The 16,428-nt window shown below is 42.3% G+C and overlaps 1 protein-coding gene across 4 annotated transcripts in view; it reads left to right on the top strand.

Moving 5' to 3' along the window:
• Window positions 1-16,428, top strand: part of PLXNA1 (plexin A1) — a 529,295-nt gene that overhangs the window by 487,829 nt on the left and 25,038 nt on the right. For all 4 annotated transcript variants that reach the window (XM_033926178.1, XM_033926177.1, XM_033926179.1 and 1 more), the window contains 4 exons: window positions 6,523-6,682; window positions 10,513-10,616; window positions 12,759-12,855; window positions 15,477-15,667. In XM_033926178.1, coding sequence (XP_033782069.1) covers window positions 6,523-6,682; window positions 10,513-10,616; window positions 12,759-12,855; window positions 15,477-15,667 — 552 coding nt within the window. The remainder of the gene's footprint in view (window positions 1-6,522; window positions 6,683-10,512; window positions 10,617-12,758; window positions 12,856-15,476; window positions 15,668-16,428) is intronic.

Below are 16,428 nucleotides of genomic sequence, written 5' to 3'. Positions count from 1 at the left end.
AATTAATGAATAATTGTGATTAAAAGTTTCTTCTCAATTGTGTGAATATGGACTATAGTTTGTACATTGTTTGATAATAGCTTAGATGAATTGATGTTGGAAGCTTGTTCTATTTTGAAATATCTCAAAAATGGATATAATCTTTTATCAAATAGACACCTGAAGCCATCCCCAAGCTCTGTGCAAATTCCACCCACACAAGCTTACATGTGCCCTGAAAAGGGTGTAATTTCGGTACACATACTTTTTACATACACAGCCTTATAAAGAGCCTTTATTTCCATGTATAAAACATGTTTTGCGTGCATAAAATCCTTAATTGAATGGTCCCATTGTGCACTTTATTTATTCATTTATTTAGCCCGTCCTCCCAAAGGAGCCCAGAACGGGTTACAAAAGTACATTCACAGTAAGACAAGATGGACTTGAGTGAAATATACATATTTGGCAGACATAACTTAGTTGATAATGCAGCTTTCACAGTATAGATATAACATACATAGCGTTGTTAATTTTGCAGTAATCGCAGTACTGACAGGACATAATATAAAGGTAATACATATTTTACGATGCAGGAGAGTACATGGGTGATGGTCAGCGTTTGGGTTCCAGCAAGTAGCACAGATAAGTTTTACAGGGAATAACATTTGAATTTCTGTATGTGGTACAGTTTGATTATGTTTGGAGCGTTTGATAGGATTGGAGACTGTTGGAAGTTATATCTTGGTGGCATTTGAGTTACTGTGGGAGTCCATTTGTTGTACAGGAGATGCCTTTGAGTTCCATTTAGCCAGGAGTGGGTAGAATAAAGTTTCTTTAGTTGAGAGCATGCACACTCTTAAGTGCTCCCTCAGTCTTGCCAGCTGGTGGCTGAGGTTCCAGAGCGCTGCCCGCAGAGGATCCCAAAGTCTTGTTAGCAGAAGCTAATTCTGAGAATAGAAGCGGTATCCGTCATAGTGCCATAGCTGGGAGGTTGGGCTGACACACTGTGACCAGCTTTGAGGTATGAACCTCCAACATAAGAATTTTGTGTGTGATTTTTCCAGAATTTGAGGTTTTCCTCAGTGTAGGTCTGCAGGAAAACAGTCGATGCTTTGGAACGTGTTGCTGGGAATTCCAGCAAAGTGCAGGAGGCTTAGAGAATGTGAGAGAGACAGAGGCCAGTCCACTGGCGTCCCCCACGGCGGTGTACAAATGAACCTGGGAGAGACAGTAAATGCATTACAGAGCTCTTATTTCCCTTCCTCAGCCACATTCGGCTACAGACCTGCCCTAGAGTGCAAGTAATAAACCTTTGCTGACTCATGAGATTGGCGGTTGCTAGTAAGACTCTGTTAATTACTGCCATTGCTGGAAACCTAAGACTCACACCTCCCTCTTGAACAGTGACCAGGAGTGGATGCACAGTGTATTCCTTAAGGGTTGCTATGAGCTAAAACAGAACATTCTTAATTAGTATGAAAATATACAAGTACGGTATTTGCACATGTCTAAAAGGTTACAGGTGCACCTAGTGGTTTGCTATTATATTGGCAAAGCGGAAAAAGCTAGTGGAGAAAGAGGCCAGAAGTGGAAATTTCAGTAAAGCATCACTTTGTGTGTGAGACAGTTTGGAGTCGCATAATGAGCTACAACCGAGAAAGTCATAAGCTAAATCTGAATAAATGAAATAAATAATAGCGGGATAGATTAGCAAGGTCACAGGGCAGTCGCTCGTGCTAGTGCATCCATAGATGAGCTCTTTGCAAATTAACAGTATGGGACCTGGGAAGTTGGGACCTTCAATTTTTGCATATCAAACTGCATGCTTGAAAACATTTGTAGATGAGAAAATGAAATCTCTGCTTGCCTGTTCCCTCTCCTACCCCCAGGTAGTCCATCGCTTTCTGTACCTAAATGGGACAGGGCGATTTATGGCTCTAAGGGGAGCAGTTCTTACTGCTTGTGAACATTTTCCTCTTAAGAATGTTCTGGTTTTGGGTCAGTTTTTAATAAAGTCTGTTTAAAGACCGTGGAGTGCCTCATTTTGGGCACCCATCCATTTTAAGCTGATCTTTAGATCCTAAGTTTTGAGTTGAAAAGTGATGCCTAAGTTTAAATGTCAAGATCTAAAAGTGAAGCACCTAAGAAAACAAGACTAGCCTTACTGGGTCAGACCAATAGCCCATCTTCATGGCGGCCAATCCAGGTCACAAATAGTACAAAATGCAGTAGCAAGATTTCTGCTGGGAAAATCGAGGCAGACGAGTGCCACCCCCCGCTACTGAAAGAGTTACACTGGCTCTCGATTGAAAGCAGGGTGAAATTCAAAATCTTGTTGCTGATGCACAAAATCATTCATCTTTTGGAACCGCAGTATCTAGTGGCCAGACTACATTACCATACACCAGCATGCACCCTGCGTTCGAGCCAAGAATACCTGTTGGAAATACCCTCCCTCAAAAGCGTTTGGACAAGAATGTTCTCAGTGATGGTTCCAAGGTGGTGGAACTTGCTTCTGAAGGAATTAAAACTAAAAAAGGACACTGGAAAGTTCATGAAAGGGATAAAGACCATCCTCTTCACAGGCTACTTTCACTAATAAAGCAACATAGAGGAGATAGCTGACTAGTCCCCGTTAGGAATACAACATAGAACACGATACAGGTATTATGTGTGCAAATAAGTAGGATTTAGTATGAATATAGTACACAATATTAATATTATATGTCTATATACGTAGGATGATTGATTATGGTATATATGTGTCTGTATTGAAAACCATCTCAGAAAATGTTAACTCTATATTGTAACACCATTACCGAAGCTCATGTAAATCAATCTGAATTGACTCCCCAGTCATTAGTAGCAGTATAGAAGCTTTCAGTAAGCAACAATCATTCCATGCTACCAATCCAGGGCAAGCAGTGGCTTCCCCCATGTCTAACAGCAGACTATGGACTTTTCTTCCAGGAACTTGTCCAAATCTTTTTTTAAACCATCTACGTTACTCGCTCTTACCACATCCTCTGGCAATGTGTTCCAGAGCTTAACACCTCTTTAGTCTTTCCTCATACGAGAGGATTTCCATCCCCTTTATCATCTTGGTTGCTCTTCTTTGAACCTTTTCTAGTTACGCTATATCTTTTTTGAGATAAGGCTACCAGAATTGAACGCAATATTGAAGGTGAGGTCTCACCATTGAGTGATACAGAAAAATTATAACATTCTTAGTCTTGTTTACCATCCCTTTTATATTCATTCTTAGCATCTTGTTTGTTTGTTTTGGCTACCACCATATATTGGGTGGAAGGTTTCAGCGTATTGTTTACAATGACACCCAGATCTTTTTCTAAGTTTCAAGTTTCCAAGTTTATTAAAATTTTGATAAAACGCCAATCATAAATTCTAAGCGAGTGGGGAAACAATCAAGAGGCTAATTTAAAACAATACAGACATAACTTAATAAAAACAATACATACTGACAAAACGTACAGTGAAAACAAGAGAATAGGAAGAACTTCAATATTTAAAGGAAAGAAACATACAAGGTAAAAACAAAAGGAAGAAGAGGAGCAGACAGAAATTAGAATAGAGGACAGGAATAGCTTTTGTAATCGGGGAGCTGAGTCAGCTTACATAGGCGTCTTTGAAGAGGAAGTATTTTAAACTTCCCTTGAATTTATCTAGATTGTTTTCTGCCCTTATTTGGGCTGGAAGAGAATTCCAGATTGAAGGAGCGGTAACGGTAAAGATGTATCCCGATGAATACTAATAATCTTTAAAGAGGGAACATACAGTAGATTCTGAGTAGTGGATCTTAGTATTCATGGGCCCTGACCCTCAAGGAGGACCCTTGCAATGTGGTAACTATGATTTGGGTTATTTTTCCCAATATGCATCACTGTGCATTTGTCCACATTACATTTCATCTGCTATTTGGATGCCCAATCTTCCAATTTCCTAAGGTCCACCTGCAATTTTTCAGTGTCTATGCTTTTTAACAACTTTGAACAGTTTAGTGTCATCTGCAAATTTAATCACCCCATTTGCTTCAATTTTCAGATCATTTATAAATAAGTTAAATAGCACCAGTCCCAGAAAAGATCCATGTGTCACTCCACTATTTACCCTCCTCCATTGAGAAAAATGTCCATTTAACCCTACCTTCTGTTTTCTGTCTGATAACCAATTCCTAATCCGCAACTGAACATTGCCTCCTATTCCATGCTTCTTAATTTTCTCAGGAGGCTCTCATGAGGAACTTTGTCAAAAGCTTTCTTAAAATCTAGATAAACTACATCAACCGTCTCACCTTTATCCATATGTTTATTCATACCTTCAAAGAAGTCAAGCAAATTGGTGAGGCAAGACCTCCCCTGGTTGAACCCATGTTGACTCTGCCCCATAAATCATGTTTGTCTACATGTTTCACAATTTTATTTTTTAGAATTGTTTCTACTATTTTGCCTGGCACTGAAGTCAAGCTTACTGGTCTGTAATTTCTTGGATCTCCTCTGGAACCCTTTTAAAAAATCGGTGTAACATTGGCCACCCTCCAATCTTCGAGGCTTGTGCAGATGAGGTCGAACTCAGGGATGGCGATAGAACCCATGGGGACGGGGCCATATTGTCCCCATGTCATTCCTTACTTCGGAACTCTGCCTGCCTCTTACGTCCTGCGCGTGGAATAAGGAGTATTTCTCAAAATGCTACCCTGGAGGATCTGGATTTCATCTTTCTACCTAAGAGCCTAAATTTGGCTTCCACAACCTTCCTCCCTATGTCATTGCTATCTACATGTACCAAGACAGCCAGCTCCTCCCCAGCACTATCTAGAATCTAAGTGATGCGGGAGATCCGCTACCTTCACACCAGGCAGGCAAGAGACCAGGTGATCCTCACGCCCACCAGCCACCCAGCTATCTGCATGCCTAATGATCAAATCACCACCTACAATAGCTGTCCTAACCCTTCCCTCCTGGGCAGTGTTAGAGGCTATTTCATCCTCTGGTGGGCAGGTCTTGACTACAAGATTATTTCCTACTTCACCTCCAGGGCAGCACTGGGGCAGCCAGACTGGAGGTGGGACTTCTCTACAACATCCCTCTATGTACCTCTCTGTCTCCCTCAGCTCCTCCAAATCTGCAACTCTAGCCTTAAGGGAATAGATTGTTCTCTGAGAGCTAGGAGCTTTTTGCAGTGAGCATACACATATAACTTCTTGCCAAGTGGGATATAATCAGTGCAAAAGATTAGATAGCACCCCTCTTGCTGCTGGACTATTGTCTACATCTTATTTTTGAGCTAATTAATTAAGCCCTATTAAAGTTCTAGGAATACTAGACTAGTATAGAGATCTTAAGGATTATATTGTATGTTTATTTAGTGTTTGATTCTTAGCAAGTAATGAAATGTAATAAGAATATGTAATAAACAGTTCTCCTGTTGTCTTAATTAGAATAATTGGGGAGGGTGTGGTGCAGTGATTAAAGTTAAAGCCTCAGTACCCCGAGGTTATGGGTTCAAACCCGTGCTGCTCCTTATGACCCTTGGCAAGTCACTTAATACCCTCCATTGTTCCAGGTACAATAGATAGATTGTGAGCCTGTCAGGACAAACGGGAAAAATGCTTGAATACCTAAATAAAATGAATGTAAAATGTTCTGAGCCCCTGGGAGAACGGTATAGAAAATGTGATAAATAAATTAAGACTATAAGTAAAGAAATGAGCCAGGGGTGGACAGGAATGAAGACTAAGCTAGACCCTGCTCTGCCTACCAGAGACTATCTCTAGCAGAAAGTTCAAGCTTAAAAAGTGTAAAATTATAAAAGGTTTTTATTTTATGGAGATTAGTTAAATAAAGTTTGTTCTTTTAAGATTGAAACTGTCTTATATAAATGAACCTACAATTTAGCTTTTATCCCCCAAATTATCAAAGCTCAGAGCAAAATATTGCATACTTACCTGGAGAATTGTCTTCTTCTCCTCTCCTGTCCTCTCAGAAAGAAAAAAAAATATTTTCTCCTCTCCTTTCCTCTTAGAAAGAAATGTTAGGACAATTGTTATTTTTAATTCCCGTAGGTTTGTGCATCTAACTTTGATATCCTGACTTGGCTCGGCTATTCTTTCACTTATTTTTAGGCATTTAAATTTGAGCTCAGAAAAGGGAAAATCTTGGACTGGGTTGGGGAACTATATAATTTTATTAAAATTCAGCTATGGACCGACTGAGCAGGTCCTCCCCCCCTCTGAATATCTGCTCTGTGAATGCTAGTGCTAGCACTTAAATTTATTCAGTGAATAGCCATTTTCAGTATCGGTCCCACAGAGTTCACCTTTCCACAGTGCAGACTGGTTCTTCCAAATTCAGATCTAATGTGGTCAGGAAGCTGTGAGGTCAGCAGAAAGGGCTATTAACTCTGTCAATTTGAAGGCATTTACTTTTCAGGGGAGGCATTCGGTGGGATCTCCTGCTCCGCTGGTATTTTGCTATGGTTATGTACTCATCTAGAAAATCTCTTCATTTGTGACGTTCACAGACTCTGAACTGCGTGAACCCTGAGAATGAAAATGCCCCTGAAATCCCTGTGAAGGTGCTGAACTGTGACACCATCACACAGGTGAAGGAGAAGCTGCTGGATGCTGTGTACAAAGGAGTGCCGTATTCCCAAAGACCAAAAGCAGGAGACATGGATCTCGGTAAGTGAGAAGCCTTCAGCCACTTCTAAGCTGCTTCATCAGGGAACATTTCCTGTCCGTGTCCCTAATATAATACCAGTAGTTAGGTGCAAGCTGTCTGTGAACCGCCATTAAAACACACAGACTGCATGAGGGAAAGACACAAGAGGGATCAGTCAAACACCACAGCGTTCATGGATCTGAAAGTGGTAATATACGATGGGGATGGTGCTACGAGTCTGTATTTTAATTAGTAACTTCAGGGCAGAAAATGACTACAGTTCGGCTACTGATTTTGGCTTAAGACTTTCATGTAAGATCTCTGGTGAGACCCTTTAAATTTTAATTTTCACAGAATCTTCACATTTTTCTAGTTGACCTGAAGAACAAGGACTAAGTAGTATTTAATTGCAGACTTAGTGACTTAAAAGAGTGGAATTTTAAACAGAATTAAAAGAATGTGCTATATGATGATGTGCATATAGAGAAAGTGAAATATTGTGGAATATTGTGGCCCTTAAGATTGTGAAAAGCCCTCCTTCATGGTTGAATACCCAAATTTGAGGTGCCAGTGTGAAAAGTGCTGGTGTAAAAGAAGGGAAAGGAAAGGAAATTGATAAAACAAATTCATGAACATGACTGACCCAAATTTGTTGACACATAAAGTGTGGTACCTAATGCCTCTGATGAACCTAAAGGAAGAAATATAAGCTCACAAGTCAGCTTGAGGTTCAACATACTACAGCCAGGCTTCTGTTTGGTGGTACTAGGTGGGACCACATAACCCTACTACTGTGGCAATTAACATTGATTGCTGGTATTATTCAGGGTTCAGTTCAAAGTTGATGGTATGGGTTTATTGAGCTTTGTTGAGGGGTGAGTCATCTTACCTGTCTCCTAGACTTAAGGTGCATTATATAAGAACACATGTATTTCCATACTGGGAGAGACCGAAGGTCCATCAAGCCCAGTATCATGTTTCCAATAATGGCCAACCCAAGTCACAAGCAACCTTGCAAGATCCCAAAGAGTAGCAACAATCTAGAGCTGATATTGTGATGTCATAATGCCTTGTTCCACCAATGCCTAAGAGCCAACCTCACTAGTGATGTCACAATGGCTTGACTATCCTATACTTGGCTCACATAAGAACATAAGACTAGCCATACTGGGAAAGACTGAAGGTCCATCAAGCCTAGTATCCTTTTTCCAATAGTGGCCAACTCAGGTCACAAGGAGAAAAGCAAATTTTATACTGCTTATCCTAGGAATAAGCAAGCAGCAGCAGAAACTCGGGAGGCAGGAGATTGAAGGAGGAGTAGAGAGGAGGGGACAGAGGCAGAAGAGAGTGAGGGGCAGCGCCGAGAGGTAGCTCCGCCCACCCTTCTGACATCGGAACTCGGAGCTCCACCTTAAAAGAGGCAGAGCCAACAGCAGTTGCTTCCAGTTTGCCCTGAGAGCCGGGCAAGCAGCAGCAAAGAGTTGGAAGGCAGGAGAGTGAGGAGAGTGAGGAGCAGCGGCAATAGGCAGCTCCGCCCAGCCCTCTGATGTCGGAACTCGGAGCTCTGCCTTAAAAGGGGCGGCGCCAACAGCGCTCAGCCATTCAGCGCGCATCGAAGGCGAGCGTTAAAGGCGCTCGCCTTAACGAGAGCACCTTTGCAAACATAAGAATTGCCACTGCTGGGTCAGACCAGAGGTCCATCGCGCCCAGCAGTATGCTCATGCGGTGACCCCCAGGTCAAAGACCAGTGCCCTAACCGAGACCAACCCTACCTGCGTTCATTCTGGTTCAGCAGGAACTTGTCCAACCTTGTCTTAAATACCTGGAGGGTATTTTCCCTTATAACAGACTCCAGCAGAGCATTCTAGTTCTCTACCACTCTCTGGGTGAGGAAGAACTTCCTTACGTTTGTGCGGAATCTATCCCCTTTTAACTTTAGAGTGCTCTCTCGTTCTCCCTACCTTGGAGAGGGTGAACAACCTGTCTTTATCTACTAAGTCTATTCCCTTCATTATCTTGAATGGACGGGTTCCTGTTGAACTGGAACATATGCAGGTAGGGCTGGTCTCAGGGCACTGGTCTTTAACCTGGGAGCGGACTGCTGGGCACGATGGACCACTGGTCTTGATCCAGCAGTGGAAAATTCTTATGTTCTTATGATTTTCCCACGCTATCTTAATAATGGCTTATTGACTTCTCCTTTAGGAAATTATCCAAACCTAGAATAGGAGACATGTGATGAAGCTACTAAGTAGTAGATTTAAAGCAAACCAGAGAAAATATTTCACTCAACATGTAGTTAAACTCTGGAATTCATGGGTGAAGAATGTAGTTTAAAGCAGTCCGCTTAAACTGGGTTGGTTGGCTCTTTAGGCATTGCTGGAATGAGCCATTATGACATCACAGTCTCGGCTCTGGAATGTTGCTACTCTTTGGGACTTAGATTGGCCTTCAAGAAGATGGGATACTGGGCTATATGGACCATTGGTCTGACTCTTCCAGGAAGACTATTCTTATGTTCGTACTCGTATTTTAATTTTTTTTTTTACTTTTCCCATGGTTCGTCCAAACTCCTCCTCCCAGCATGCTGTTCTATAAGTATGCATTGGCATCTACTGTATGGACCTTTGGACAATTTTATTAGAGCTCTTTAAAATGTTTTACACATGAGAAAAATTTGTAAACTAACCCTCCGCCTTTTGTAAATCAGTGCAGAGCACTTGGCTCATTTCCCTGACCTGCCCCTCCCCACTTGCTTTGCCATTAAATGTAGAAACTCAAAGAAAGAAAACTTTCAATTTGCTAAATGTGGGCGCTGAGGCCTGGATTCTAGTAATGATGCCCCACAGTTAGCCAGTGGTAGGCGTCTACCGCCATCTAACTAACCAGTCGGGACGCACTTTCTTTAAAAAAAATCAACATGGTGAACGGTACCAATGTTTAAGGTGCCGTTCGTGCACCTATGAAAGTGCCTAGGCATGCCTAAGGACGCCTAGGGTTGGTATGAGCATGATTTACACCAGAAGTGCCCTTAGGCGACCCTAGCCGTTTCCATAGGCGCAAGACAAGGGGCCTTAAATGTAGACCTGCATAATGCTGGCCTATGTTTTAAGTCCCTTGTTTTAAAAAACAGCCATAATTCTTTAAACGGCATCGATGTGTGATTGACGCGATTGGAAGCTGTTTTTAGATGGCCGCTAATATTGGCGCCATTTATAGTATCCGGGCCTGAGTGCTTTGTAATTGTTAAAGGTGAATGCTGTTTTCTCAGTCTTGTTTTCTTCTAATGTTTATAACTTCATCACAGGAATGGTCCATCAAACCCAGTAGCCCGTTCTCATGGTAGCCAATCCAAATCCCTAGAACCTGGCCAAAACCCAAAGAGTAGCAACGTTCCAGAATCCCAAAGAGTAACAAAAGATTCCAGAACCCCAAAGAGTAGCAACGTTCCAGAATCCCAAAGAGTAACAAAAGATTCCAGAACCCCAAAGAGTAGCAACGTTCCAGAATCCCAAAGAGTAACAAAAGATTCCAGAACCCCAAAGAGTAGCAACGTTCCAGAACCCCAAAGAGTAGAAGCATTCTGTGCTACCGATCCAGGGCAAGCAGTGGCTTCCCCCATGTCTTTCTCAATATCAGGTCTTTGCTCTTTGAAGCACTGTTGATGGGTCCTAGATGGTCATTAATGGGACTGCGATCTTACAGTAGCTGCTGAGGTTGCTTCGTGCAAGTGCACAGCGGGGTGCCTGTGGTTTGCAGGAACCAGGCATCGGGGATCTGGTTTCCTCTTGTGCTTTTATGGGTGGTTTTTGCATCTCAGTATGTTGACCTCCATTTCTTTCCTCTCCAGAGTGGCGTCAAGGAAGGATGGCACGGATCATCTTACAAGATGAAGATGTGACTACCAAGATAGACAATGACTGGAAGCGGCTTAATACTTTGACTCATTATCAGGTAAAGAGATGGGACGTTTTGGCAGAATAAATTAAAATGACAGTGCAGGGTGACCCCTCCACCCCTCTCATTCTGTTTTCAAGTTTATTATGATCTTGATATACCACCATTACATTACGTTGTGACTTAGATTCTGTCATTATCCCAAAAGGTTCAAAGTGGATTACAAAATCTACTATAACAGGGACAAACTTGGAGCAACAGGTCCTAAAAAAAGAAATCTCTCTATAACAGTGTCCTGCAAACTTTTTTACTCAGCGGCACAGTAAACTCCGGGCCGCGGCTGGAGGGCACCCAGAAATGCATGTACGTTGATGTGATGACATCACACGCATGCATGTCCTCCAGATGGGGCCCTGAACTGCCATTGTGGGGGGTGCTGGAACAGAAGAGGCGCGGGGGCCGGCTAACTGCCTGCAGGACATGCCTCTTCTGTAGGCAGTCAACTGGCACTAGCGCCTTTCCTCGTCAGCATCTTGTGACGCACCCAGCATCTCGCCGTGGCACATAGTTTGTGATACACTGTTGTACAACAGTCATTTTGGAAATTATTTAAAAATATGTTTTTAACCTCGTGGCAATTTACAGTATTGCAATATATTTTAAAATATAGAGAGAACTTCAAATGCATCTGCCTAACTTTCAAGATCCTCCACGGCATCCTTCCTCCATTAATTCCACTTTCTTGGAATTCCTCAAATCTTAATACCACCAGACCTACCCAAAAATCGAAATTATCCTTCCCCTCATTAAAAGGCATTTCCCACCCAGGAAAACTGGGGACTTCCCTCTCCTTCAGATTCATCGAGCTCTGGAACAACCTTACCTCCCCCCTTCGAAACCTGAGTGCTCTCCAACCCTTCCGTAAACATCTGAAAACCTGGCTCTTCTCTAAAACCTAATACTCCCCCCTCTTTTGACATCCTAGCCCTCTAACATTCTCCTCTCCTCTGATCTTCATCTAGCCCTTCCTTGGAGTTCCTTTCTCATCACAATTCCTGTAAACCGTGCCGAGCTCCACAACTATGGAGATGGTGCGGTATACAAACCCAAGGTTTAGTTTAGTTTAGAGAACTAGATTGCTGGAGTAAAGAGATTAGAGTAGATAGGAAAATATGATTCAAGAAAAGAGGAGGAGGGAAGGGGGAGAACTACAATATTTGACAGGAAAGTTGTAGAGGAAAAAACAAATGTAAGAAGTGTCTGTGGGCTAAAATGACAGATTACTAGTATATAGAATACGTGACTGTACATTTACACACATACAGTGCAAACCCCAGTTGTCTTTGCCAAGTCCACTGCCTTATTATTTCCTGCCTAGATACACCACTTCATGTAGTAGGAGGAAAAAGGCTTCAAAAGCTACGGGGAGAAGTACTGCCCTGGAGCTGTGAAGGAAGGAGCTACGTGTATCCATAGGCTCTTATCGTAGGCCGCTGGAAAAACCTCCTTTTTATAATAGGTGTAGATTTCAAACGTAAATTTTATGCGTGAGCATTACACGTACTGAAATATGAAAAAAATATGAAAGATGCAGAAAATGTTTATCTTAATGCTAGGTCTTTAATGAGGTTCTGCCAGACTTCTGCCTTTTCTCACTGTTGCCACAAACTCGCTGCTTGCAACGGATTACAACGCTAGTTGGGCGCTAAGCGGTATTCTATAACTAATGCGTGCAATTTACTGATCAGTACAGAAAAAATGAAAAAAACTGAGAGCACCAGGGGAGAGTGAGAGGGTCCTAGGAGGTGGTGATTTTTCACATATAATTCAGTTGTTGTTTTTTTGCACTGGTGGGGTTTTATCGTTGTTTATCATTTAAACCCTAAGAGCCTTAATTGTTTGTATTGTTTCTAGGGGGATCAGGTGCAGATGAGGGAGGGGGAAAGACACCCTCAGGAGTGAGTGTGAAATGTCCATGACCTTAATTGAATTTATTACACATGTTCTAAGTGCATCATTTTGTGGTTTCTCCTACAGCTCAGACAGATACAGTTAACTTGAAATATCTGTCAAGCAGTGTCTAAGAATGCCTCCTGCCGCTCTCCCCTCAGTATGATCTGTCTACTATAAGCTTTTCCTGACACTGCACAGCTACGTATAACTTGTGTTCTTGTCCTAATCAACATTTTTCATTTTTAGGTAACTGATGGGTCCTCTGTAGCACTGGTACCTAAGCAAAATTCAGCCTATAACATCTCCAATTCTTCAACCTTCACAAAGTCACTTAGCAGATATGGTGAGTAAACAGCTTGCTAACTCATCTCTCTCTTTCTCTCTGATTTGATAGCCCCCCAGTAAAAACATAAAAACAATCCCGCCAAAATCCAGTCAGATTCAGCTCACTCTATGAACATTTTCTCATCCAGTTTCCATCAGTTACCAGTTCCGGACCCAAGGCCATGCCCCCAGCACTGCCCAGTCCCGCCTCTGTCAAGCCCTGTTCCACCCCCAGATGGCTTCCACGCATTGCGACCACGCATGTGCGTATGCAGCGTCCTGACGCGATTCTGTCAGGAAGCTTTTCAAAACCCGGACCCCCGGACATGTCCTCAAAAGGAGGACATGTCTGGGGAAATCCAGACATCTGCTAACCCTACCCCTTTCTCATCATCTGGGCAACTCGAGATCACTTTCCTGGACTCACTCCCACTCCTTGAATCTTATGGTCACTCTCCAGCAGAATTGATAAAAAGCCTTCTGAGAAACCATGATTTGATAGCAAGAGTGACATACAAGGCACGCCTATGAAGTACCTGCACCCTGAAATGTTTATACTGGTACCTCAAAGAGCAAGCGAGGCCTAGGGCTTTTCTAGAAACCTGACTGGCATCGTGTTGCTACATGTATGCACTGGTTCCTCCCATTCCACTGCGGCTTTGCCACTTCTGTGTTGAACTGGCCGTTTATTTCTAGACTTGGCTCACATCTGTATGGTATCCCATCTGGAAACTGAAACAGCTGATGAAACACATTGGCAGTATTCACCATAGAAGCCCACAGGCACTAGTTGTATTCATTCTCACCAGAATTGTGCTGGAAAAAGTTCTGCCCTTTACCAGCCTTTGCAAAACAAGAATTTGGTTGGGTTGTGGGATTTTTTCCCCCCCCCCCCTTGTTTAGTTTCTTTAAAGGACTTTCTAGAGGTCGATTCAATTTTCTCAATTTAGCATCTAATTAAAGCTTAGGAATTCAACACAAATCAAGGGAAATTTATTGTGATGCTAAAATTAATTGCATATCAAACATAATTGGCTTTAAAATGTCACAGTTTCAGTAGAGCAACTGTCTAGGGTGCCTACATTTGCATTATTTGTTATAATAATTGTGGAAATAAGTAATTTTCTTCAGTGTTCGTGTTTTTGTGGCATAGGGTAGGATATAGAGTGAATTAAAATATGGAGAGTTGCCATACTGGGACAGACTGAAGGTTCCTCAAGCCCAGTATCCTGTTTCCAACATTGGCCAACCCAGGTCACAAGTACCTGTTAAGATCCCAAAGGGTATCCTTCCTCCTGTTATCCCACTCTTCTGGAACTCCTCTAACCCTAATTCCACTAGATCCTCCCAAAAACTGAAACTATCATTCCCCTCTGCAAAAGGTATATCCCGCGTAGGAAAACTAGGAACATCCCTCCCCTTTAGAACCACAGAACTCTGGAACAACCTCACATCCCCGCTCAGAATTTCAAGCTCCCTCTAATCCTTCCGCAAACACCTGAAAACTTGGCTCTTTTCAAAAATCTAACACCTCCCGCTCTTTGGTTCTTTATCTTCCTAGCTCCTTTCCTATAACCCTTCATTGTAGCTCCTTTTCAACCTAACCCTGTAAACCGTGCCGAGCTCTACGCTTGTGGAGATGGCGCGGTATACAAACCTAAGGTTTAGTTTTAGTTTAGTTTAAATGTGGTTGGAAAGGGTGGGAGAGGTGAGATTTGTGGATGGGTCTCTTGTGATAAACAAGTGGTTTAAACCGTAATCATTGACAGGACATCAAAACTATTCTGTGCTGTTATGAGCTAGCAAAGCACACCAGAGAATATAAGATACTTACTTGTTTAGAAGCAAACATCTCTGTGTATCTACGCTGAGGTAGAGAATGACACAGGAACAAATTTTTCCCCATCCCCATGAGTTCTTTTCCTGTCTTTGCCCCATTCCTGCAAGTTCTGTCCTCATCTGCACAAGCCTCAAATACTTTAAAATCATAAGTGTTTGAGGCTTGTGTGGTTAAGGCAGAGCTTACAGGAATGGGACAGAGACAAAACTCGTGGGGATGGATCGGGGAAATTGAGTTCCTTTGTCATTCTCTACTCTGAGGTGATTCTCAAAACTAGCAAACTCTGTCTCTCCCTCCTGGGAGTTAGGAGTAAACAGTTGATAGGAAAACTAATCTTCAAGCAGCCTTGATTTGATGATCGCTGTATCAGTTGTGCTTGCAGATTGTTCATTCGTGGAGAAAACATTGTTTTACCACTTCCTGTCTGCAAAACACTGTCGGTGGAAACATGGCCCCTCCCTCAATAACTTGGGGGGAAGCGTAAACATTTTCTTTATTAATTTTCACTTTTACATCACCAATGTTTTGGAGACAAACAGAAATTCTTGAAATGAAATAAAATGTAACTGAAAATACAATAGGAAATAATTAACACCTTTCTCTCACAAACTTAGGTAATTATGATCCAAAATTAGGAAAAAGTAAATATCTATAAATGATAAAGGAACAGAAGTACATCGAAAGGTCACGCGCAAACATTTTCTCATATTGGTATTGGTTGTCGATGTGGTGCTGCCTTGTAGGGTTTGCTTGATCATCTTCTTGATCATCTTATGTTCTTGTTGTATTCCCCCCCCCAGAGAGCATGCTGCGAACTGCAAGCAGTCCCGACAGTCTGCGCTCACGGACACCAATGATCACGCCAGACCTGGAAAGTGGCACCAAGCTCTGGCACCTGGTAAAAAACCATGACCACCTGGACCAACGGGAAGGTGATCGAGGCAGCAAGATGGTCTCTGAGATCTATCTGACCCGTCTCCTGGCCACCAAGGTAAACAGTGGTGCCATACCAAATGGAATCATTGCATAGATAGTAGTAGTAGCAAAACAGTCTTAAGACTTGTCGTCTTGGAATTACTTCTCCTTAGACATAACAGGGGAACTTCTATAACTATCGCCTTTATTTAGGTAGACATTCTGTAAAGGAAACCAGACACCACTAACACCACCTTGATGAATAAGAACATAAGAATAGTCTTACTACTGAAACAGGAGAGTTCTACTCCTGCTGAAAGGGGAGAAACGGAGAAGGGAGGAATGAACTTAACAGATTTTGGGGCGAAATCCCTGGAAGTAGTTACGGAAAGGAAAACTCTATTGGTAACGTTTGCCTTGGCGCATGACAGAGACTTTGGGCTCTTTTTGTGAAGCCGCGTTAACTGCTTTATCGCACGTGACTTTTTATCGCGGCTAGCCGAAAAACTACCGCCTACTCAAGAGGAGGCGGAAGCGGCTGGCAGTTCAGCGCGCTATTACGTGCATTAGACCGCTAAAGTGGCTTCGTAAAATGAGCCTTTTGTATTTAAACTTTACTTCAGACACATGAATGATAAGTTCTTTGGCTCGGCAATCCGGATTTTTCATGATATTTCTCAAGTGAGTCAGAAGAGACGGAAATAATTTCTTCTTTATAAAGCTAGAGCTTTGGCCCTAGGTGCATCCTTTATTTTGAAATTTCCAGCAAAATGCTGTGTTTCGCTACAAGGAAAACATTTTTTATTTTTTGAACCAAAGCAATTGTTGGAACTTATA

This window comes from Geotrypetes seraphini, chromosome 17, assembly GCF_902459505.1.
Source record: "Geotrypetes seraphini chromosome 17, aGeoSer1.1, whole genome shotgun sequence".
Lineage (NCBI taxonomy): Eukaryota > Metazoa > Chordata > Amphibia > Gymnophiona > Dermophiidae > Geotrypetes > Geotrypetes seraphini.
Note: the sequence above shows the minus strand (reverse complement) of the source record. Positions and strands in the feature narration are given on the sequence as shown.